The sequence below is a fragment of the Sander vitreus genome, chromosome 11 (genome assembly GCF_031162955.1).
Source record: "Sander vitreus isolate 19-12246 chromosome 11, sanVit1, whole genome shotgun sequence".
Classification (NCBI taxonomy): domain Eukaryota; kingdom Metazoa; phylum Chordata; class Actinopteri; order Perciformes; family Percidae; genus Sander; species Sander vitreus.
Window position 1 is genome coordinate 5,712,393 of NC_135865.1, and position 22,216 is coordinate 5,734,608.

Consider the following 22,216-nt stretch of genomic DNA (forward strand, 5'->3'; position numbering starts at 1 on the left):
AATATACAAAAACTGTAACTGTTGTGTAATGTTATTGTTTTGTAATATAGTGTGTTGTATTGCGATCAGTATAGTGTAGTAAATATGTGACACCTATATATTTAATATATGATAAGTAGGCTATGAATTTCTGTAAACTGCTTTGAGAGAGAGAGAGAGAGAGAGAGACACACACAGACAGAGACAGACACATACACACACACACACACACACACAAAGAGACACACAGAGTGTTTATGTATGCTGTTACACAAGTGAGTCGATTAGTTTGCTATGATCCTGCCATCAGCTCTTAAATCTACGCATCATTTGTGTCTTTCTCCAGCGGTAATGTATCAAATATCAGGAGAAATGGGCATATTTGATTTGGTTCTATTTGAAATAAGTTGTCTCAACCTTTAACTGATACCAGATCAGAGTGCGTAGAGTTTATCCAATCAGAGCATCCAGGCCCTACTCATTTAATTTTATTAACAGTGAAAAGAGGGACGTTTTTGGGTCACATCCAACTGCTCGCCTGTCAGTTGTCATATCCAACTGAAAGGCAATTATGAATATTTGGACTTAGTTGACACCCCTGCCTTTACGTCTTGGATAAGCCTTGGGTATCTGGCTTTGGCCCAAGGAGCTTGGGATGTGTGGAGTAAGAGTTCAGAGGAAAGGTAGCTGGAGGATCTTAGCTTGGAATGGAAACAGTTTGACGCACTTGGTGGATCATAAAACGGCAGCAGTCTGTCTGTGTGTGTCTGTGTGTGTGACTGTGTGTGAGTATATCTGTTTGTATGTGTGTGTGTGTCTGTCTGTCTGTGTGTGTGTGTGTGTGTGTGTGTGTGTGTGTGTGTGTGTGTGTGTGGAGAGTAGGTCTAGACCACACAATTCAATGCACCCAGCAAATTAAAAACCAAAACATTAAAGCTGATGCTTTGACTCTGCTGTACAACAACAAACCAAAGGTGTATCTCATGTATCATCAGGTTTGATACCAGTAAAGTCACATGAAGAATGTTCATGCAGTCATTATGAAATTCTTCATTGAAATTCTGTGATAAACGATGCTAGGATTAGACTGAATGTACTGAAAGTGTGTGTGTGTGTGTGTGTGAGAAAATTGTTGCTTAGATACTTAGTGTATTGTATTATTCACGTTTCTGTCCCCATAGATGGACTTAGAATTCAAAAGCCTCTTAAGTACAACATCTTGAAAGGTGAATGTTAAGTTTTTTTAAATGGTCATCCCATTGCATGTTGTATACAATCATAAAATCAAATTATACGGTGTTAAATTTATTGCAAAATTCATTGAAATGGGAAACCCAAATATTCAATAACAAACCCTTTACACTGGGGACCTCTAGTGGCTCGGTAGATGTTGTGCAGCAGTCAGCTTTTAACTACATAATGTTCATACAATGTGCAATGTAGAATTCAGACAAAATGTACAAAATCAACATGTACAAATATCTGCCAATGACTGTAAACTGCTTTGGCAACATGTTTTTTTTTTCATCCCAATAAAGCTTATTGAATCAAATTGAATTAATAGATGAGGCCCCCATGTTTAATTATTGTTCCATTATTGCAATATTTGATAATGAGATCACAGGAGTCATAAAAAACAGAAAAAGAAAAAAATATTGCATGGAGAAAAAAGACCTATATAAGCAAGCAAACGTGTATATAACACACGCAAATAAATGTATGACTATATACACAAACACATATTGTACATAGTAAACATAGCTACTCTAAAGTTCCAGATTTAATAGCGTAAAGAAACACTTCATTAACATCCCCAGAAAAAAAACAGTAAATGCTAAAACTATTTTAAAAAGGAAGACACTCCCTAACCACAGCCGGGCTACATGGATGACGGTGCTTATAGGGACGCCCTTGAGTGTCTTCCTCTTAATATAAGCAAGCAAACAGCCTGAGTAGACACTGGTGGTGGGGAAGAGAGTCGGCTGAAGATCTGGTAACGGATGATGATGGAATGTGGAGCGGGTCTTGTGATGAGTTGAGCTGGAGGAACCCTGGGCCCTGGATGTAATGAAGACTGGAGGTGAATGGGGTGGACACCATGTTTCTTGGCCTGTTCAGTAAAGATAAGCTAAGAAGAGCAAAGTATTGATCTGATTTGGAGGAGGTTCATTTCTCTTTCCCCTATCTGGCTCACTGTTCTAAACTATAGAGGTGTACAAAAAGACATCCTTGAATTTGTTCCACTCTGGATAATTAGTAAAACTCCCCACAAAACGAACTATCAATGAGTAGTTTGTTTCCTGCCATGTGTGCGTACGTGCGTGTGTGGGTGTGTGTGTGTGTGTGTGTGTGTGTGTGTGTGTGTGTGTGTGTGTGTGTGTGTGTGTGTGTGTGTGTGTGTGTGTGTGTGTGTGTGTGTGTGTGTGTGTGTGTGTGTGTGTGTGTGTACCTGAGAGGACGGCGGTGTCTCCTCTACTCTGCCTGAGAGATGAAAGCAGTGTTAGGATTTGCTGAAATGTCCAGACAGAATATATATGCAGAATACCGGTAAAAATGGAACAGAAGTTGGTCAAATGTTACCCACACGTACTTTTGATGGTTTCACAGTCACGGATAAATCCAAATCACCTTTAACATTTAGATTAGATATCTTATCAATAGAAATCACACTGCCATCACGTGCATAGCAATCTGCCTGTGCTGATTCTCCAGCAGCGTTTCCTGAAAGAAGAATGAAAGAAGAAATGAGCTCATTTCAAATATTGCCTTCTTGTATTGAAACGTGTTGAGGAATATTACTGCTTACCACTCGGACCGCTTCCTGCACCACTCACTGTTTCAACCGCCATGTTGAGGTGGTTTACATTTGTATCTTTGATTGTTCTGTCGGTAACAACACTGTTACTATCGGCGACTGTTCGTGTCCGTGAGCCTTTAAATATGAATAACAGTCATCCTTCAGAAACGTATGAACAATGTATAGAAAAGAGAAACTTGAACCTGTGACTTGATTTAAACCAGATGCATGTTGAGGTCCACTTCCAGTATCTAGTGCAGACAGCAGCTGTATACTACTATTTTACAGGCTGATGTTTGGCTTCAGTCTAAAGGCTCTGACACACCAACCGGTGACAGCCGACCGTCGGCAGAAAAGGCAGTCGGACTGACCAGTCGGCCCCCCTCTCCCCGAGTTGGTCAAAAAAAGTGCCTCAAAACACAGAAGCGACGCCGACTTGAGCGTACGTTCTGCAAATTTTCCACAAATTTGACCAATAACCGGAGTTTCCCGCGACTTCAATTCAATTTTATTTCTAGTATCAAATCATAACAAGCGTTATCTCGAGACATTTTACTGATAGAGTGGGTCTAGACCACACTCTATAGTTTACAAAGCCCCAACAATTCTAGTAATTCCCCCAAGAGCAAGCATTTAGTGCGACAGTGGCGAGGAAAAACTCCCTTTTAGGAAGAAACCTCGGCAGACCCTGGCTCTTGGTAGGCGGTGTCTGACGGTGCCGGTTGGGGGTGTGATGAACAGTGGCAATAACAGTCACAATAAAGATAATGGAACAGTGACTACAAATGGTAGTCAACCAATCCCAGCAGTCCCACGTGCTGGACTTTACGTCAGTATAATGTGACTGAGCGCCACTGACCAAGCGGGAGTGAGAGAGAGCTTGTTTCCAATATGAAGACGAGACTCGAACATCTCACATTTACCAACAAAACGTACAGCGAAAGACCGTGCAAAACATTTCAGACCGTCCGGCCAACCTGTATAGATTTTAACATCAATGTACGCTGTAACGTTTTTTCACTCTAAAGTCAGCGGCTGCTGTTTCAATCCTGCCGGCTGTCTGCAGCGGGCGGGGGCGGGGCTGCTGCTCAACCAGTTCCCCCCGCTTCTGACGCACACGCACACACATATACACACACACACACACACACACCATAATCTATTATTATTTCTGTTTACAATTTAATGTAGGCCTAACAACATTTCTGTTTACATATTCTTATATGTTGTTATGTTATATGGTATGTTTTGCACAATCAGGAAGTGCCATGTGCTCAGTGCTGTAGTTTTATGTATCCAATTTATTTAGTATTAGAGCACTATCACTATCAGCACTATCAGAATGTTTTGGTTTTTAAGTTTGAAAAGCTATGAATTAAATATCCTATATAGCTTTAATAGAAAAATATATTTGATGCATCGAGATGCATCGTGACGCGTCGAGATATCGAATTGAATCGAATCCCTGACATGATAATCATAATCGAATCGGGAGATCAGTGAAGATTCACACCTCTATTTAAAATGTGCTGGGGACATTTGGAAGTGCATTTCCAGAAGTGCTGGGTACAATGACGCATTCTTTTTTTTTCTCTTTCGCGCAGGTCATGTTTTGAAAGACGCTGTCCTGTAGCATACTAATGTAAATGAATACAAATGTGGTTTAATGTACCTAAACAATTATTATGGACGTTATCTGACATTAAGTGTTTCTGATTCCCATTTTCAGCAGGGCAGCGGAGCGGCTGTGGGTTGACTCCCCACGGTTCTCATGGGGTTTATAAGTCATAACGTGAAAAAGCTTAATGTGGTTTAATGTACCTAAACAGTGATCAATCATCACCACATTTCTGGTTCGATTTTTTTGACAGTTTTCAGTGGTTATGAGGAGCAATGTGAGAGAGAAATTTGGTAATCATTGATCATTGTTTAGGTACCTAAACCACGTTAAGCTTTTTCCGCCATAGGCGCCAATGAAGAAGAAAACGTTAATGTCAGATAACTTCTAGAATCGTTGGATCTCGGTTTAGTTTTTGTGACAGGCTTACGTGTTCATGACAAGATATGGCCATGAGAAATTTGGTGATCAATGATCATTATTTAGGTACATTAAACCACGTTTAGCTTTTTCACGTTAAGCGTTTTAGAATGTCCCGACAGGCAGTGTTGTGAACAGAGAAGCGTGCAGCCAGCGCAGCAGCAGAGCGGCTGTGTCTGTGCCTGCCCTGTGGGGACAGAGATTTTTGTGGATTTGTTGTTGTGATCTGTTGCTCAAGAATTTTATGTGTTATGAACTTTATTTTTTTTTAACTAAACTCAAGGTTTTCAAAAAAAGTGGTGGGTACAAAATGACTCATGACAAAATCTGGTAGGTACGCGTAACAACCATCCCCACCGAAATCGACGCCTACGGCTGTCATCAGTCGGAGGACTGATGACAGCACGGAACACACCGAACAGACTCGAGTCACCGACCTTGCCAGAATGTCCGACGACGTCCGACGGCCGATAATCGGGTTGGTGTGGCAGCGCCTTTAGGGCTGAGAAGCTGTTGCTGTTGCTGCTAATGTTCTGGAAGCTGCCTCAGAATGTCAAAGAAGCACTGACAGCTCTCTCCTCCCTTTTGGATTATTATTTTCAAAAGCACTCTCGTCTTGTCTAATGCGCTGCTTTGCTTTTGTACATCGAGAAACTCATTCACAGATCAAATCTCCCCACACTTATTAAGGATGTAATCAGGGTCACCTGTATATAAAGCCATGAGTCTCTCCACGACTGGCCAAATCCAGTCCAACACTGGCCTCAACCAGTCCATGATCTGCAATAAGAGAAAATATTGGACAAGGTACTTAATATAAGAGCAGTTTGACACATGCTTAAAGTGTATTTGTTGGTTCCCTCCTGTAAAATTATTAACTTCAAATCATTCACCAAGAATCAAAAGTGAAAATGTTTTATTACACACTAAAAACACTAAACTTGTGTGCCACCTGTGGAAATTCTGTAAAGTTAGAGGACAGGAAAACACAAAAAGGTAGACCGAGTCAAACAAAGAGGACCACAATCACCTGAACACATCCTGTTAACTGGTTATTAAGATTCTGTAAACCCTCTGCACCCAAAGCTAGAAGAACTGACCCCTGTGCTGTCTGAAAACATTTCATATAACATCATACTGCAGTTTCCTTGCCACTATAAAATTCTCTGTAGAGTGTATTCTGTGTGTTTTCTCCACGTATTAGCCAAAAAGGAAAACAATTAACACATTTCTCTGATTATCCACTGCTGGCATAAATACCTTCACTGAAATGTATCTTTACGTGACTAAATATGTCTGGAGAGTCTCACAACTGCTGTAGAATTTCCTGCTTATAGTACAAAAATGCTGTGTAAGTTGAGACAGTGGTACCCAGCAGTGGTGCAGTCTAAGTGATACGCAGGTATACGCAGTATAGCCACTGAGAAAGCTCCAGGATTTCAATATACCCACTTAAACATTTGCAATGATACGCAACGCAACAACATATTTTTGTGACCATCTCTATGACAGCACACAACTCTGTGCAATAAGCATACACCAAAACACACTTGGTCTCTTATGGAAACCTTTTACATTCTTATTATATTTATCTGCAAATAGTAAGAACATTATTCTACATGAACTAATCATTTCTGCTGGACTTGTAGGCCGTTATATTGTACTTAATTTAAATCAAACATTGTATTTTGTAGTTTTTTTTTGCAGAATCTTAATTTGTAAAGTAACTAGTAACTTAAACTGTCAGAATAATGTAGTGGAGTAAAACGTACGTAAGAAAGAAAGTATGTTGTTGGGCATTTTTAAGTGGGTATATTGAAATCCGGGAGGTAACGTAACTCTGTACTTATCCGACTGTAAAACGATCTGTAAGTGCAATAAAACCACAGTAACGTATGTAGAAATGAGGAAATTCCTGTCTGCATATGTATACAGAAAAGTTAAATCACCATAAAGACTCAGAGGACAACTACAGTGGCTACTTTACTTTACCAAAACTAGATCCACATCTGGACTGTCTCTTTATGACACAAACAAAGCGCACATAGCCTACCTTCGTCTGAAGGGATTTGTCGGGGTGTAGATAAAGTCCAAATAAAACCTGCGGGTAGAAAAATAGATCTAAGGAGCAAATATGAAAAAGTTCTCGGCTTATATAGACGACGGAAACCAAAAGTTTGTTGCTTCCTGCGTCTTCGCTGTGCCAGGGTTACACGCAGAGCAGCAGAGATAGTATAGGCTACTGTACTTCCTTCCTCTCTGCTACAGTGGGGGTGGAACATACAGCCAGCTGGGAGTAGGGCATACACAGGCAGCATACACAACAGGTTATCATGGTGTAGGCAGTGGCGGTTTGTGGCACGGGCGAAGCGGGCAGCCGCCCGGGACGCATTTTGTTTTTATGACTCATGGGGGCTCAATTGGCGCCCCTGCTTGATGATAAGGTGCTGTGCGCACACTGCACAGAGAAGCTGTGTGAGAAGGGGAAAGGGGAGGGGGGGCATTCAATAGAGCATTCAATAGGGGAGCAGATTTCATACAATAACATCATTGATGATTTTGCATCAAGGAAGGCCAGAAAGCTCAGGTTTTAGTTTGAGTTTGTGTTTTCTGTTCTTAGTGCTATAGTGTAACAGTTAGATTCTCTTTAGTGTGTTTTCACATTTGTGTGATGAAGGATTTGTGCTATTTAGAATAGGCCTTTTATTTGTATATTATTCTTAATATTTTATATTATTGTTGCTCTCTGCTATTGTTACAATTTTTATATATCTGATTTGTATATATTCATATATATATATATATATATATATATATATATATATATATATATTATAACAACATAAGTGAAAGAGACAATTATATTTCTCAATTGCACAAATCTTTCATTAGAACATTTGAAAAACACACTTAAGAGAATCCAGGGGGTCTCGCCCTGGGTGTAATTCAATGTAGAACCTCCCCTGGGTGTAGGTCTGCTCTGAAGCACAGCAGTCACAGGTTTATAGTGTAAATGTACGGGCGCACTACATGTCTAGGTGTTGCGTTCACAGTCTTTGGTTGCGCTACAGTAGCCCCTTGGAAGTCCTCCTTACTGTAGCTGTCTGTGGGATCTCCATTGTAGCTCATAGCGCTGTTAAATGTCCCATCTTTATATCTGAACACTGAGTGAACTCTGTGATCTGAACTTGACCTGCAGCCTGCCAGTGGTGGAAGAAGTATTCAGATCCTTTACTTTAAGTGAAAGTACTAAAACCACACTGTAAAAAAACTTGAATTCAAAATTCATCCCAATTAAGCTTATTGAATCAAATTGAATTAATAGATGTAATAATATCCCCCATGATTAATTATTGTTGCATTATTGCAATATTTGATGATGAGATCACAGGAGTCAGAAAAAACAGAAAATGAAAAAATATTGCATGGAGAAAAAAGACCTATATAAGCAAGCAAACGTGTATATAACACATGCAAATAAATGTATGAATATATACACAAACACATATTGTACATAGTAAACATAGCTACTCTAAAGTTCCAGATTTAATAGCGTAAAGAAACACTTCATTAACATCCCCAGAAAAAAAACAGTTAATGCTAAAACTATTTTAAAAAGGAAGACACTCCCTAACCACAGCCGGGCTACATGGATGACGGTGCTTATAGGGACGCCCTTGAGTGTCTTCCTCTTACAGTTTTTTTCCAATTGCTAAAACACAATTTTGCAAACTAGTGTGGTTTTATCAAAATACTCAACACAATTCACAAAACCACACACCCAGACTGCAAAATACCTCATATATCCTGCAAAATGAAGCACTGCAACCACAACCACATATAGCATTATCAAAATCACACTTTTGCACCACATGACACACTTCATTCATATTACCAGATTTTTGTCTAACCAACTACACACTGTTGGGCGTAATGAAAAGCACGCTCCTCTTTAGTATGCTTTGCCATAATACTAAAATAGTTCAAATTGTAGAAAATTCATCAGATTGTTCACATGCACAGACCTTATCATGGTCATTGCATTTCTGTGCGTGATTTTTATTTTTATTCTTATGTATGTGTGATATATGTGTGTATATGTGTTTGTTGTGTAAGGTTGTCTAAGCTACTGGATCCTAAAATTTCCTTCGGGATAAATAAAATATCTATCTATCTATCTATCTATCTGTCTGTCTGTCTGTCTGTCTATCTATCTATCTGTCTGTCTGTCTATCTATCTATCTATCTGTCTGTCTGTCTGTTTGTCTGTCTATCTATCTGTCTGTCTGTCTATCTGTCTGTCTGTCTGTCTGTCTATCTATCTATCTGTCTGTCTATCTATCTGTCTGTCTGTCTGTCTGTCTATCTATCTATCTATCTATCTATCTGTCTGTCTGTCTGTCTATCTATCTATCTAAATATTTGCAGATACACACTGTTGAAACATTTATGTTTTTATTTTTAACCAAACAAGTCAGTGCGACATATGCACAGCAGATATATTTACATAGGACTGAACAGAGATATGCCCACAACAAACTGAAAAAGAAATTTGAAAATATATAGAAAAAAAAGAGGTGCTCCCATGTGGTGTTTTTATAGTGCTTACTTCCTGATTGAAGTAGTAACAATTAATCTTTGAGGCGTTTGGCCAGGTGGCACATACAGTATGTTGGTCAATTAGCTCATGTAGTGTCATTTTGAATGGCAGTGTTTTGAAATGGCAAACATGTGACTTCCTGTCAGATTGTTGTGTCTTATGCAGAGAACCGTGTTCAGTGCATTTAAAAAGTGCCATTTCGAATTGCAAAATGTGTGTAAAGCAGAAAATGTGTTTACACTTTTGGAGACTTGAGGAGAGGTTTTGCTCTCTGTGTGTCATTTTAGTGTGTTAGCAATTGGAAAAAACTGTAATATAAGCAAGCAAACGGTGGTGGGGAAGAGAGTCGGCTGAAGATCTGGTAACGGATGATGATGGAATGTGGAGCGGGTCTTGTGATGAGTTGAGCTGGAGGAACCCTGGGCCCTGGATGTAATGAAGACTGGAGGTGAATGGGCTGGACACCATGTTTCTTGGCCTGTTCAGTAAAGATAGGCTAACAAGAGCAAAGTATTGATCTGATTTGGAGGAGGTTCATTTCTCTTTCCCCTATCTGGCTCACTGTTCTAAACTATAGAGGTGTACAAAAAGACATCCTTGAATTTGTTCCACTCTGGATAATTAGTAAAACTCCCCACAAAACGAACTATCAATGAGTAGTTTGTTTCCTGCCATGTGTGCGTACGTGCGTGTGTGTGTGTGTGTGTGTGTGTGTGTGTGTGTGTGTGTGTGTGTGTGTACCTGAGAGGACGGCGGTGTCTCCTCTACTCTGCCTGAGAGATGAAAGCAGTGTTAGGATTTGCTGAAATGTCCAGACAGAATATATATGCAGAATACCGGTAAATATGGAACAGAAGTTGGTCAAATGTTACCCACACGTACTTTTGATGGTTTCACAGTCACGGATAAATTGATATCACCATCAACATCAACATCAGATATATTATCAGTACAAATCACACTGCCACCACGTGCATAGCAATCTGCCTGTGCTGATTCTCCAGCAGCGTTTCCTGAAAGAAGAATGAAAGAAGAAATGAGCTCATTTCAAATATTGCCTTCTTGTATTGAAACGTGTTGAGGAATATTACTGCTTACCACTCGGACCGCTTCCTGCACCACTCACTGTTTCAACCGCCATGTTGAGGTTTTTTCCTTTTATATCTTTGATTGTTCTGTCGGTAACAACACTGTTACTATCGGCGACTGGTCGTGTCCGTGAGCCTGTAAATATGAATAACAGTCATCCTTCAGAAACGTATGAACAATGTATAGAAAAGAGAAACTTGAACCTGTGACTTGATTTAAACCAGATGCATGTTGAGGTCCACTTCCAGTATCTAGTGCAGACAGCAGCTGTATACTACTATTTTACAGGCTGATGTTTAGCTTCAGTGTTAGGGCTGAGAACTGTTGCTGTTGCTGCTAATGTTCTGGAAGCTGCCTCAGAAGAAATACTGACAGCTATCTCCTCCCTTTTGGATTATTATTTTCAAAAGCACTCTCGTCTTGTCTAATGCGCTGCTTTGCTTTTGTACATCGAGAAACTCATTCACAGATAAAAATACCCCCACACTTACAGAGCTCCAGACTAACTTTGTTAGCCTGAAAATTGAAAATTTTAGGGGCGCAACCAGAAAATTTAGGAAATAGTAGTAAATCAACATGCAAACCAAATATTCACATTTCTACTAATTGTATTACTAATAAATACTTTGATAATAGATGCAGAAATTACAATGTGCTGTTTCAAAGTCAGTGTCACATTTTATTGTGCACTTTTGAAGATGCAACATAGAAGGTAAACCGACAGCATCATCGCTGTCATGACAAATATTAAAAGAAATATACCATACATTCAGAATAAAAAACATGCTTAGTAACAAAGTGCTTAGTAACCTTTCGGTCATTTCACAGTTCAAAACAATACTTAAACCTACATTGTGTAATTTTATGAGTTGTTTCTTAGCAAAAACCCCTTTGTTCTTTCACAAATACATGTGCTCATTCATGTGTAATTACTTCCACCAACTAATCAAAGTATTCTCGTACACGTACAATCTGCCATTTAGAATCATTCAGAATACATACGAGCGAGTTGCTCGAATGGCGGCCGCTATGTTGCGCCTCCATCTTTAAAATACGTTAGCCAAACAGGGACATACCTCCGTCTTTCGCGCTTTTACACTCAGTGGCACCGTGACGACTGCCAGGGAGCGAGAGAAGATTACTTGCGACTCACTGCCGGCAGATTTGAAAGCCGGTTGAAGATGGAGGATCACGCCTATTCTCGAGGACATGTAACGGAGTCGCCAAGGAAGTTAAAAAGAGAATTAAAACGACAACGGGACAGGCAAAGCAAAAAGACCAAAGCTAATATTGGAGTGGCTTTTCCAAGATGGAAAGAGCTCATAAGGAGCAAGGATTTTAAAAGAGATGCTGAGGTTGCCTGTGTTCTTCTCAAAAGGTAATTCTGCCCTTTTGTGTAAATTCAAAGTTTTATAGTTGCTTGGCCAACTATAGCATGGTTGTGCATAATGCTAGAACGACGTCTAGGATACTTTTCCTCGCATCAATGATGAAGAAGGATTGCCTACCTTGTAACATAAACGTAATCATGTGTGTCGTGATTTCCCTGGCAGACAACTCACATCATGCAGATGTAACACAGACTAGCTACTAGAACAGCTGCGTGTAAACGATGGTGATACTAAGAGCTAATTTCGGTTTCATTGACATTGTTCATACTGCTCAGAGAAATATATTAAAAACACAAACCTCTGTTGCTTCTCTCCTACGCTGTAAACACTGCCTTACACTATTAATCTCATACAACAGGGGTGTCAAACTCAACTTCTCTAAGGGCCACACTGGAAAAAGAGAATCACATCAAGGGCCAAACATAGTTTAGACAATGAAAAAACGTTGAAAATAGCACCAGAAATGTCAGAAATAGCGTAAGAAATTATGGAAAAAACGCCAAAAACGTTGGGAAAAACCCCAAAAATGTCGACTTGACTTTTTTTTCAAATGACTTTGACACGTGTCGTACAATATACAGAATAACAATAGCACTGATACTTTACTAACATTAGCTATCAGGTGATAGCTGATGTTAGCAATGAAATGGTACCAAAAATAACGTAAAACTATTATTATACTGGAAAGAACGCTGGAAAGGGCGCTAGAAAGTAATATTCAGTTGGTGTTCACATACAATTTCACCGCTAGATGGGAGAAATTCTTACACAATGGAGCTTTAACAAATGTATGTAAACATAAGGGACACTGGCCAATAACATCCCACTAGAACAAGTAGGCCTAAACAACTTTCGCCTTTACTCACTCCCTCTTAGAGCAGATCCTCCTGTGTTCCACTAGGACATGGGTCATCAACTACTATTTTTCCAAGGGCCAGAATTTTTCTAAGCAGACAATCTGGGTCTTCATACCTAAAACACCTGTTCTTGTTCGATATTTTCACTTTCTAACTGAAGTAATGCTATATTCTTTTTACATGTATTAGTGTGAGCAAACTCCTAAAAAACATGGAAACTCCATAATGATAACTGGCTCTTTAACTAGAAAATCTTAGACTAGGAGGCAGTTCACTGAGGAGTGATGGTTAAAGTCTGTGATTATGGAAACACTGTTGTGGTATGCAGTGTCCTGATTGGTGGGAAATGCTTGCAGAAAGAAAGGCCTGTTGGCAGGTAAAACTGTCACTGTCAAAGAGGCTGAAGCCAAAAGTTGATGTGGAAAACCAAGTTTTTTCAGTGTATGGGATTCTTCGTAAAAAGTGTTCAGACTTGTTCAGACGCACGTAGGTTGTGATATCTGTCTCCTTCCCACAGACGTTTACGCACGCTCGATTATCTCTAGGACCCTCCCCCTCCACACATTAGCCACTTACAGTGGCCATTCCCTATCCTTCTCACACTCATTGACCTGCCACAGACTCCGGATTCATTGACGCGCCCCTTCCACGTTTAACGTGTAATTTACTGCACATTTACTGGATGTAAAATTCAGTCGCACACGCTCAAATTTTGGTCGCAGTCTGGAGCCCTGACTTATTAAGGATGTAATCAGGGTCACCTGTATATAAAGCCATGAGTCTCTCCACGACTGGCCAAATCCAGTCCAACGCTGGCCTCAACCAGTCCAACGCTGACCTCAACCACTCCATGATCTGCAAATAAGACAGAAAATATTGGACAAGGTACTTAATATAAGAGCAGTTTGACACATGCTTAAAGTGTATTTGTTGGTTCCCTCCTGTAAAATCATTAACTTCAAATCATTCACCAAGAATCAAAAGTGAAAATGTTTTATATAATCACACAATAAAATACAAAACTTGAAGTGACGTCAGTTCTACTATGCTGTGTTCATTTTGTTCTTGTTGCCTGTCACTTTTTGGTTAAAACTTAATTTAAAAAAAGTTTAGTTAAAAAAATACTAAACTTGTGTGCCACCTGTGGAAATTCTGTAAAGTTAGAGGACAGGAAAACACAAAAAGGTAGACCGAGTCAAACAAAGAGGACCACAATCACCTGAACACATCCTGTTAACTGGTTATTAAGATTCTGTAAACCCTCTGCACCCAAAGCTAGAAGAACTGACCCCTGTGCTGTCTGAAAACATTTCATATAACATCATACTGCAGTTTCCTTGCCACTATAAAATTCTCTGTAGAGTGTATTCTGTGTGTTTTCTCCACGTATTAGCCAAAAAGGAAAACGATTAACACATTTCTCTGATTAGCCACTGCTGGCATAAAAACAAGGGGTGTGCAACAAAAAAAAAATCGATCCGTATTCCAATCGCGATTCAAGCTCTACCGATTCAAAATCGATTCATAGAATTACAAAAATCGAATTTTCGAATAATCTTTTTTTCAATTTTAGTGATTTTTTTTTTATTGTATGTCTACTGCAATCACATGATAGATAGATACGGTCAGGTCCATAAATATTGGGACATCGACACAATTCTAATCTTTTTGGCTCTATACACCACCACAATAGAGTTGAAATGAAACGAACAAGATGTGCTTTAACTGCAGACTTTCAGCTTTAATTTGAGGGTATTTACATCCAAATCAGGTGAACGGTGTAGGAATTACAACAGTTTGTATATGTGCCTCCCACTTTTTAAGGGACCAAAAGTAATGGGACAATTGGCTGCTCAGCTGTTCCATGGCCAGGTGTGTGTTATTCCCTCATTATCCCATTTACAAGGAGCAGATAAAAGGTCCAGAGTTCATTTCAAGTGTGCTATTTGCATTTGGAATCTGTTGCTGTCAACTCTCAATATGAGATCCAAAGAGCTGTCACTATCAGTGAAGCAACCCATCATTAGGCTGAAAAATCTAAACAAACCCATCAGAGAGATAGCAAAAATTACACATTAGGTGTAGCCAAATCAACTGTTTGGAACATTCTTAAAAGAAAGAACGCATCGGTGAGCTCAGCAACACCAAAAGACCCGGAAGACCACGGAAAACAACTGTGGTGGATGACCGAAGAATACTTTCCCTGGTGAAGAAAAAACACCCTTCACAACAGTTGGCCAGATCAAGAACACTCTCCAGGAGGTAGGTGTATGTGTGTCAAAGTCAACAATCAAGAGAAGACTTCACCAGAGTGAATACAGAGGGTTCACTACAAGATGTAAACCATTGGTGAGCCTCAAAAACAGGAAGGCCAGATTAGAGTTTGCCAAACAACATCTAAAAAAGCCTTCACATTTCTGGAACAACATCCTATGGACAGATGAGACAAAGATCAACTTGTACCAGAGCGATGGGAAGAGAAGAGTATGGAGAAGGAAAGGAACTGCTCATGATCCAAAGCATACCACCTCATCAGTGAAGTATGGTGGTGGTAGTGTCATGGCGTGGGCATGTATGGCTGCCAATGGAACTGCTTCTCTTGTATTTATTGATGATGTGACTGCTGACAAAAGCAGCAGGATGAATTCTGAAGTGTTTCGGGCAATATTATCTGCTCATATTCAGCCAAATGCTTCAGAACTCATTGGACGGCGCTTCACAGTGCAGATGGACAATGACCCGAAGCATACTGCGAAAGCAACCAAAGAGTTTTTTAAGGGAAAGAAGTGGAATGTTATGCAATGGCCAAGTCAGTCACCTGACCTGAATCCGATTGAGCATGCATTTCACTTGCTGAAGACAAAACTGAAGGGAAAATGCCCCAAGAACAAGCAGGAACTGAAGACAGTTGCAGTAGAGGCCTGGCAGAGCATCACCAGGGATGAAACCCAGCGTCTGGTGATGTCTATGCGTTCCAGACTTCAGGCTGGAATTGAATGCAAAGGATTTGCAACCAAGTATTAAAACGTGAAAGTTTGATTTATGATTGTTAATCTGTCCCATTACTTTTGGTCCCTTAAAAAGTGGGAGGCACATATACAAACTGTTGTAATTCCTACATTATTTATCTATTCTAAATGTCCCTTGATTTCTTTTTGTCCCATTATTTTTTTCTCATTTTAATGCTCTTATCAACGTGGAAAAGTGGATCGGCTTGCTTTGTGCAAATGTTTTTTTTTTAATTGAAAACACATTGCCATATACTGTAGTGTAAATATCACACTAACATTCTCACTTGGACTACTCTTTCTACTCTAACCGTCGTGTAATGAAAACGTTTCGCCTATGACGTATTGAACCGCAAACAGCGAATCTGCCACTTTCTGTCTAACTTTTACCGAAGTTATAAAAACGTATTTGGTCATTTCTAATCGTGTATGCCCAGCACGCAATTAAATACACTATAAGGAAGACAGGAACTACTTCATCTTAATTCTCCTCAAACGAGACGTGTCTACCTTCTGAAACTTCTCCTAATTCAGGCTCTCCAAAGTTCTACAACAACAAATAGCGCACAAAAACCTACCTGTATTTGGTGTGACTTATCTTAAGCCTACAGTAGATTCAAAAGTTGTCGGTTAACATTCGACAGACCACAGCTCACTGTTTCCTTCCCTTTTCTTAATATTTGGTTACGCCCTTATGTAATCTGCGCGCCAATATGACCGTTCTGTTAACTCTTTCCTCTGCGCCTTAAGCCACGAAAACGGTGCTGTCTGGAACCCTTTCATATAACATCAGATAATACTGCAGTCTTTCTTGCTACTATAAAATACTTTGTACAGTGTTTTCTGCGTGTTTTTTTTATCCATGTAATAGTCCAAATAGAAAATACTTTCACGTGATTATCCATATCTTTAAGGGACTAAATGTTGAACAGTGCTTTTTATAGAACCAAAACGTTTCTTCATGGATACACAAGTAAGAGACACACAGAAGTACTGCAGGCTACTTTACCAAAACTAGACCCACATCTTTATGGCACTTTAAATAGCGCATATAACCTTACTTTGTTTGGTGGGACTTATGTGAATATGAAAATGGTTTTCGGCTGACAGAAACCAAAAGCTTGCTGCTTCCTGTGTCTTCACTGTGTGCCAGGGATAGTGTAGTTTACTCCCTAAATAACGCAATCCGGAAAAAGGTCCTTTCTCTTCCTCTTAACTCTTCCTCAACACACCCAGAGCTCCTTGGTCCAAAGCCAGATACCCTAGGCCTCTATCCAGGACAGAGAGGCAGGGGTGTCAACTAAGTTATTAACTCAATATTCATCTTCACCTGACAGTATTTCTAGAGCAGCAGCAGTTGGATGTGACCCAACAGCAAGTGTCCTTTCATAAGGATTCAAATGAACTGAGTAACATCTGGATGCTCTGGTTGGATAAAAGCTACACACCCCAATCTGGGATCAATTTAAGGTCATTTATTTGCTAATTGAATTAATTATTGTTATTTAATGCAATATTTGATGATGAGATCACAGGAGTCATAAAAAGCAGAAAAATAAAAAAAAAATATTGCATGGAGAAAAAAGACCTATATAAGCAAGCAAACGTGTATATAACACACGCAAATAAATGTATGACTATATACACATAAACACATATTGTACATAGTAAACATAGCTACTCTAAAGTTCCAGATTTAATAGCGTGAAGCAAAACTTCATTAACATCCCCAGAAAAAAAACAGTTAATGCTAAAACTATTTTAAAAAGGAAGACACTCCCTAACCACAGCCGGGCTACATGGATGACGGTGCTTATAGGGACGCCCTTGAGTGTCTTCCTCTTAATATAAGCAAGCAAACAGCCTGAGTAGACACTGGTGGTGGGGAAGAGAGTCGGCTGAAGATCTGGTAACGGATGATGATGGAATGTGGAGCGGGTCTTGTGATGAGTTGAGCTGGAGGAACCCTGGGCCCTGGATGTAATGAAGACTGGAGGTGAATGGGGTGGACACCATGTTTCTTGGCCTGTTCAGTAAAGATAAGCTAAGAAGAGCAAAGTATTGATCTGATTTGGAGGAGGTTCATTTCTCTTTCCCCTATCTGGCTCACTGTTCTAAACTATAGAGGTGTACAAAAAGACATCCTTGAATTTGTTCCACTCTGGATAATTAGTAAAACTCCCCACAAAACTAACTATCAATGAGTAGTTTGTTTCCTGCCATGTGTGCGTACGTGCGTGTGTGGGTGTGTGCGTACGTGCGTGTGTGGGTGTGTGTGTGTGTGTGTGTGTGTGTGTGTGTGTGTGTGTGTGTGTGTGTGTACCTGAGCGGTGTCTCCTCTACTCTGCCTGAGAGATGAAAGCAGTGTTAGGATTTGCTGAAATGTCCAGACAGAATATATATGCAGAATACCGGTAAATATGGAACAGAAGTTGGTCAAATGTTACCCACACGTACTTTTGATGGTTTCACAGTCACGGATAAATTGATATCACCATCAACATCAACATCAGATATATTATCAGTACAAATCACACTGCCATCACGTGCATAGCAATCTGCCTGTGCTGATTCTCCAGCAGCTTTTCCTGAAAGAAGAATGAAAGAAGAAATGAGCTCATTTCAAATATTGCCTTCTTGTATTGAAACGTGTTGAGGAATATTACTGCTTACCACTCGGACCGCTTCCTGCACCACTCACTGTTTCAACCGCCATGTTGAGGTTTTTTCCTTTTATATTTTTGATTGTTCTGTCGGTAACAACACTGTTACTATCGGCGACTGGTCGTGTCCGTGAGCCTGTAAATATGAATAACAGTCATCCTTCAGAAACGTATGAACAATGTATAGAAAAGAGAAACTTGAACCTGTGACTTGATTTAAACCAGATGCATGTTGAGGTCCACTTCCAGTATCTAGTGCAGACAGCAGCTGTATACTACTATTTTACAGGCTGATGTTTAGCTTCAGTGTTAGGGCTGAGAACTGTTGCTGTTGCTGCTAATGTTCTGGAAGCTGCCTCAGAAGAAATACTGACAGCTATCTCCTCCTCCTCCCCCCTTTTTGTACCTCGAGAAACTCATTCATAGATACAATATCCCCACACTTATTAAGGATGTAATCAGGGTCACCTGCAGTCTGCTTTTGCCACGGGTCCATGATCTGCAATGAGACAGAACATTTAACAGAAAGGCAGTTTGACACGTGCTTAACGTGCATTTCTTGCTTCTCTCCTGTAAAATAATGACCTTAATTTAAATAATTCACCCAGAACCGAAAGTGAAAATGTTTTAGCCTATATAATTACGCAATACAATGCAAGAGTCGTAGGCATTATTCTGTAAAGTTAGAGGACAGAAAGAGGCAACAAGTAAAAACATTAAAATAATGAATAACTTGTTTTGATCTATTCACCTTTTAATTCTATCGCTGTTGTTGTGTGTTTTCTCCACGTAGCCTGCGGGACTACATCCACTGTTTGCACACAGAACGTAACTCCGTAACGTACTTATCCGACTGTAAAACGATGTGTAAGTGCAATAAAACCACAGTAACGTATGTAGAAATGAGGAAATTCCTGTCTGCATATGTATACAGAAAAGTTAAATCACCATAAAGACTCAGAGGACAACTACAGTGGCTACTTTACTTTACCAAAACTAGATCCACATCTGGACTGTCTCTTTATGACACAAACAAAGCGCACATAGCCTACCTTCGTCTGAAGGGATTTGTCGGGGTGTAGATAAAGTCCAAATAAAACCTGCGGGTAGAAAAATAGATCTAAGGAGCAAATATGAAAAAGTTCTCGGCTTATATAGACGACGGAAACCAAAAGTTTGTTGCTTCCTGCGTCTTCGCTGTGCCAGGGTAACAGCTGGGGGTAGGGCTTACACAGGCAGCATACGTTACAGTTAACAGGTTATCATGGTGTAGGTCTGCTCTGAAGCACAGCAGTCACAGGTTTATAGGGGCGCAGTACATGTCTAGGTGTTGCGTTCACAGTCTTTGGTTGCGCTACAGTAGCCCCTTGGAAGTCCTCCTTACTGTAGCTGTCTGTGGGATCTCCATTGTAGCTCATAGCGCTGTTAAATGTCCCATCTTTATATCTGAACACTGAGTGAACTCTGTGATCTCAACTTGACCTGCAGCCTGCCAGTGGTGGAAGAAGTATTCAGATCCTTTACTTTAAGTGAAAGTACTAAAACCACACTGTAAAAAAACACTCCGTTGCAAGTAAAAGTTCTGCATTGGAAAAGTTACTTAAGAAAAAGTATGTAAGTATCATCAGGAAAATGTACTTAAATAGTAATACAAGTAAAAATACTCAATGCAGGATATTCCTCACATTTCGGAAGCTATGCCTATATATTGTTGGGTAGTTAAAACATTGTATTGTATAAACTACATGTGTTTTGTGTGCAAAAATCTTGACTTGTAAAGTAACTAGTAACTTAAGATGTCAGATGAGTGTAATGGAGTAAAAAGTACAATATTTCTCTCTGACATGTAGCGGAGTAGAAGTAGAAAGTGGCATGAAAAGGAAAGACTCAAGTAAAGTACAAGTACCTCAAATTTGTACTTAAGTACAGTACTTGAGTAAATGTACTTAGTTACATTCCACCACTGCAGCCTTTTAAGTATTTATTCTTTGCGGAAATAAGGTTCAGTTTATCATGAGAGTCTGAGAGAATGAGCACAGAGTCTTGGAAAATCACTTGCTTATTAACCCTCTCCCAAGCTGACAACAACAGGGAGGGGCTGAGTCATTGGCCTTTATGGGCCCCTCCATCCTGGGAAAGAACAGGGAGGCAGAGCTTATCAGAAAAACTAAAACTTGGGCTGTCAGGCTCCGTACATCAATCCGAGGTAAAAAGTTGAAGCAGCTAAAAACTAAAAAGAAGTCAATAATCAGATATGTTAATAATCAGATATGTGATATTCCATTACAACTATTTGGGGTCACCTCTACAAGAACATGCAATGATGATGTCATGCAAATCCTGAATTAGGGTACCGACACCTTTTTGTGGTCAAATTCAGGCACTGGGAACAGCTACCAGTTAACTTAAACTGTAAAGTAACATCTGTCAATGAGATATAGTCGAGTATAAAGTGTAATATTTCCCTCTGAAATGTTGTGGAGTGTAAGTAAAAGAAGACTACCTTGAAATATAACATCCAGTTCTTGAGTAAATGATACACTTTCTTCCCACCACTAATGCCATCCTTTTATTGTAAAATACTCTTTTTATTGTGAAATACTCTCAGGCCTTCAAATTAGACAATTGATTCAATCAATAATAATAATAATAAACGTAATAATCTGAAATGTGAACGTTACACCTCATGACCAGTAAGTAGACATTTCATTTCTCTAAAGCATCACAAGCGTTAAATGTTAGAAACCATCAATTCCTGTACCTGAGAGTGAACAGTGTTGGGCAAGTTACTTCCAAAATGTAATACATTATATATTACTAGTTACTGTCATTTGAGAGTAATTGGTTATATTACAATATTGCTGTCTCTGAATTGTAATGCTTTACACTACTTTTGCATTATTTTTGAGTTACTTTCACCAAAATAACAGCGCAAGTATGACTAGCTTGTGAATTTCACCACAGGATCAACAAAGTCTCATCTTTATCCACTATTTACATCATCATTTATTCATATTATTTTGTATTATTAATCTGAATCTGCAAAGTAACTAAATCTATAAAATAAATAGTAAAGTAAAACATACAATAGCCTACTTGACTCTGAATTGTGGTGGAGTAGAAGTAGCATAATAAGTAGGAGAAAATGAAAATTCTTAATTAAAATCGAAGTACTCTACGGTATAGTTACTTTCCACCCCTGATAAAATGTAATGATATCACGTGTAGCAAGGCTAAACATGAATTCCCGACATGTTATCTGTCAGTTGCTCGGTCACATTGCTGTCAGCAGTGACAGGACACAGATGTTGTCCCTGGCCTACCGTCTCTGGTTCTGGCTCTGACCACGGGAACAGTGACGGGACAGCTCGCTTCAACGCAGCGTAATAACTCCTGAAAATATTGTCCACGTCGCAAATGTATCCGTCTCTGCAGTCCTCTCAACCATCGAATCCAGCAACAGGAAATAACACTCAGACTTTTGTTTTTTTGTGCTGAAATGTTTCGTGGTGTTGGTGAATTCTTAGAAAAACTAAACGCCACTAAATGTCGGGTTAAAATTTGTTGTAACTCGCGTTACTGAGATTGTAACGGGTATAATATTACCGACATTTTATTAGTAATGCGTTATATTACTGCGTTACAGCAAAAAGGAATACATTACTGTAATTGCGTTACTTTTGTAACGCGTTACTCCCATCACCGAGAGTGAATATGCCATGATAAATAATAATAATAATAAAAAGATGAAGAAATAGAAGAACAAGAAGAAATACAATTTGATTTAAATGATT

The 22,216-nt window shown here is 39.5% G+C and overlaps 1 protein-coding gene and 1 long non-coding RNA gene across 17 annotated transcripts; both read right to left on the reverse strand.

Annotated features, from left to right (window-relative positions):
• Positions 1 to 1,263: 1,263 nt before the first annotated feature.
• Positions 1,264 to 17,956, reverse strand: LOC144526042 (uncharacterized). 15 transcript variants are annotated; one of them, XM_078263208.1, is made up of 7 exons: positions 16,338 to 17,956; positions 15,215 to 15,500; positions 5,522 to 5,594; positions 2,786 to 2,911; positions 2,564 to 2,700; positions 2,429 to 2,460; positions 1,264 to 2,089 (listed from the first exon to the last, which is right to left on the reverse strand). In XM_078263208.1, exons 2-6 carry the CDS (start codon positions 15,272 to 15,274, stop codon positions 2,452 to 2,454), a joined length of 405 nt encoding a protein of 134 aa, XP_078119334.1. In that variant the 5' UTR covers positions 15,275 to 15,500; positions 16,338 to 17,956; the 3' UTR covers positions 1,264 to 2,089; positions 2,429 to 2,451. The 15 variants fall into 15 exon arrangements, 14 of the variants coding, with proteins under 14 accessions (XP_078119334.1, XP_078119331.1, XP_078119339.1 ...); XM_078263205.1 differs by having other exon boundaries at positions 1,264 to 2,107; XM_078263213.1 differs by having other exon boundaries at positions 1,264 to 2,107; positions 15,280 to 15,500; positions 16,338 to 17,955.
• Positions 17,957 to 18,084: 128 nt separating this feature from the next.
• LOC144525713 (uncharacterized) lies at positions 18,085 to 19,707 on the reverse strand. 2 transcript variants are annotated; one of them, XR_013502704.1, is made up of 5 exons: positions 19,475 to 19,702; positions 18,891 to 18,921; positions 18,433 to 18,558; positions 18,217 to 18,347; positions 18,085 to 18,107 (listed from the first exon to the last, which is right to left on the reverse strand). It is a non-coding gene; the product is annotated as an uncharacterized LOC144525713 (long non-coding RNA). The 2 variants fall into 2 exon arrangements; XR_013502705.1 differs by having other exon boundaries at positions 18,086 to 18,107; positions 18,211 to 18,347; positions 19,475 to 19,707.
• Between the last annotated feature and the right edge of the window lie 2,509 nt (positions 19,708 to 22,216).

Excerpts from the sequence above, each read along its gene's own strand:
- LOC144526042 (XM_078263201.1), bottom strand. The coding sequence starts at position 15,274 with ATGCTTTGGATCATGAGCAGTTCCTTTCCTTCTCCATACTCTTCTCTT. Across the intron at positions 13,607-15,214 it reads CTTCTCTTCCCATCGCTCTG|ATCATGGAGTGGTTGAGGTC; the intron begins GTACAAGTTGAT and ends TCTTATTTGCAG. Across the intron at positions 10,639-13,512 it reads ACTCATGGCTTTATATACAG|GCTCACGGACACGACCAGTC; the intron begins GTGACCCTGATT and ends TCATATTTACAG.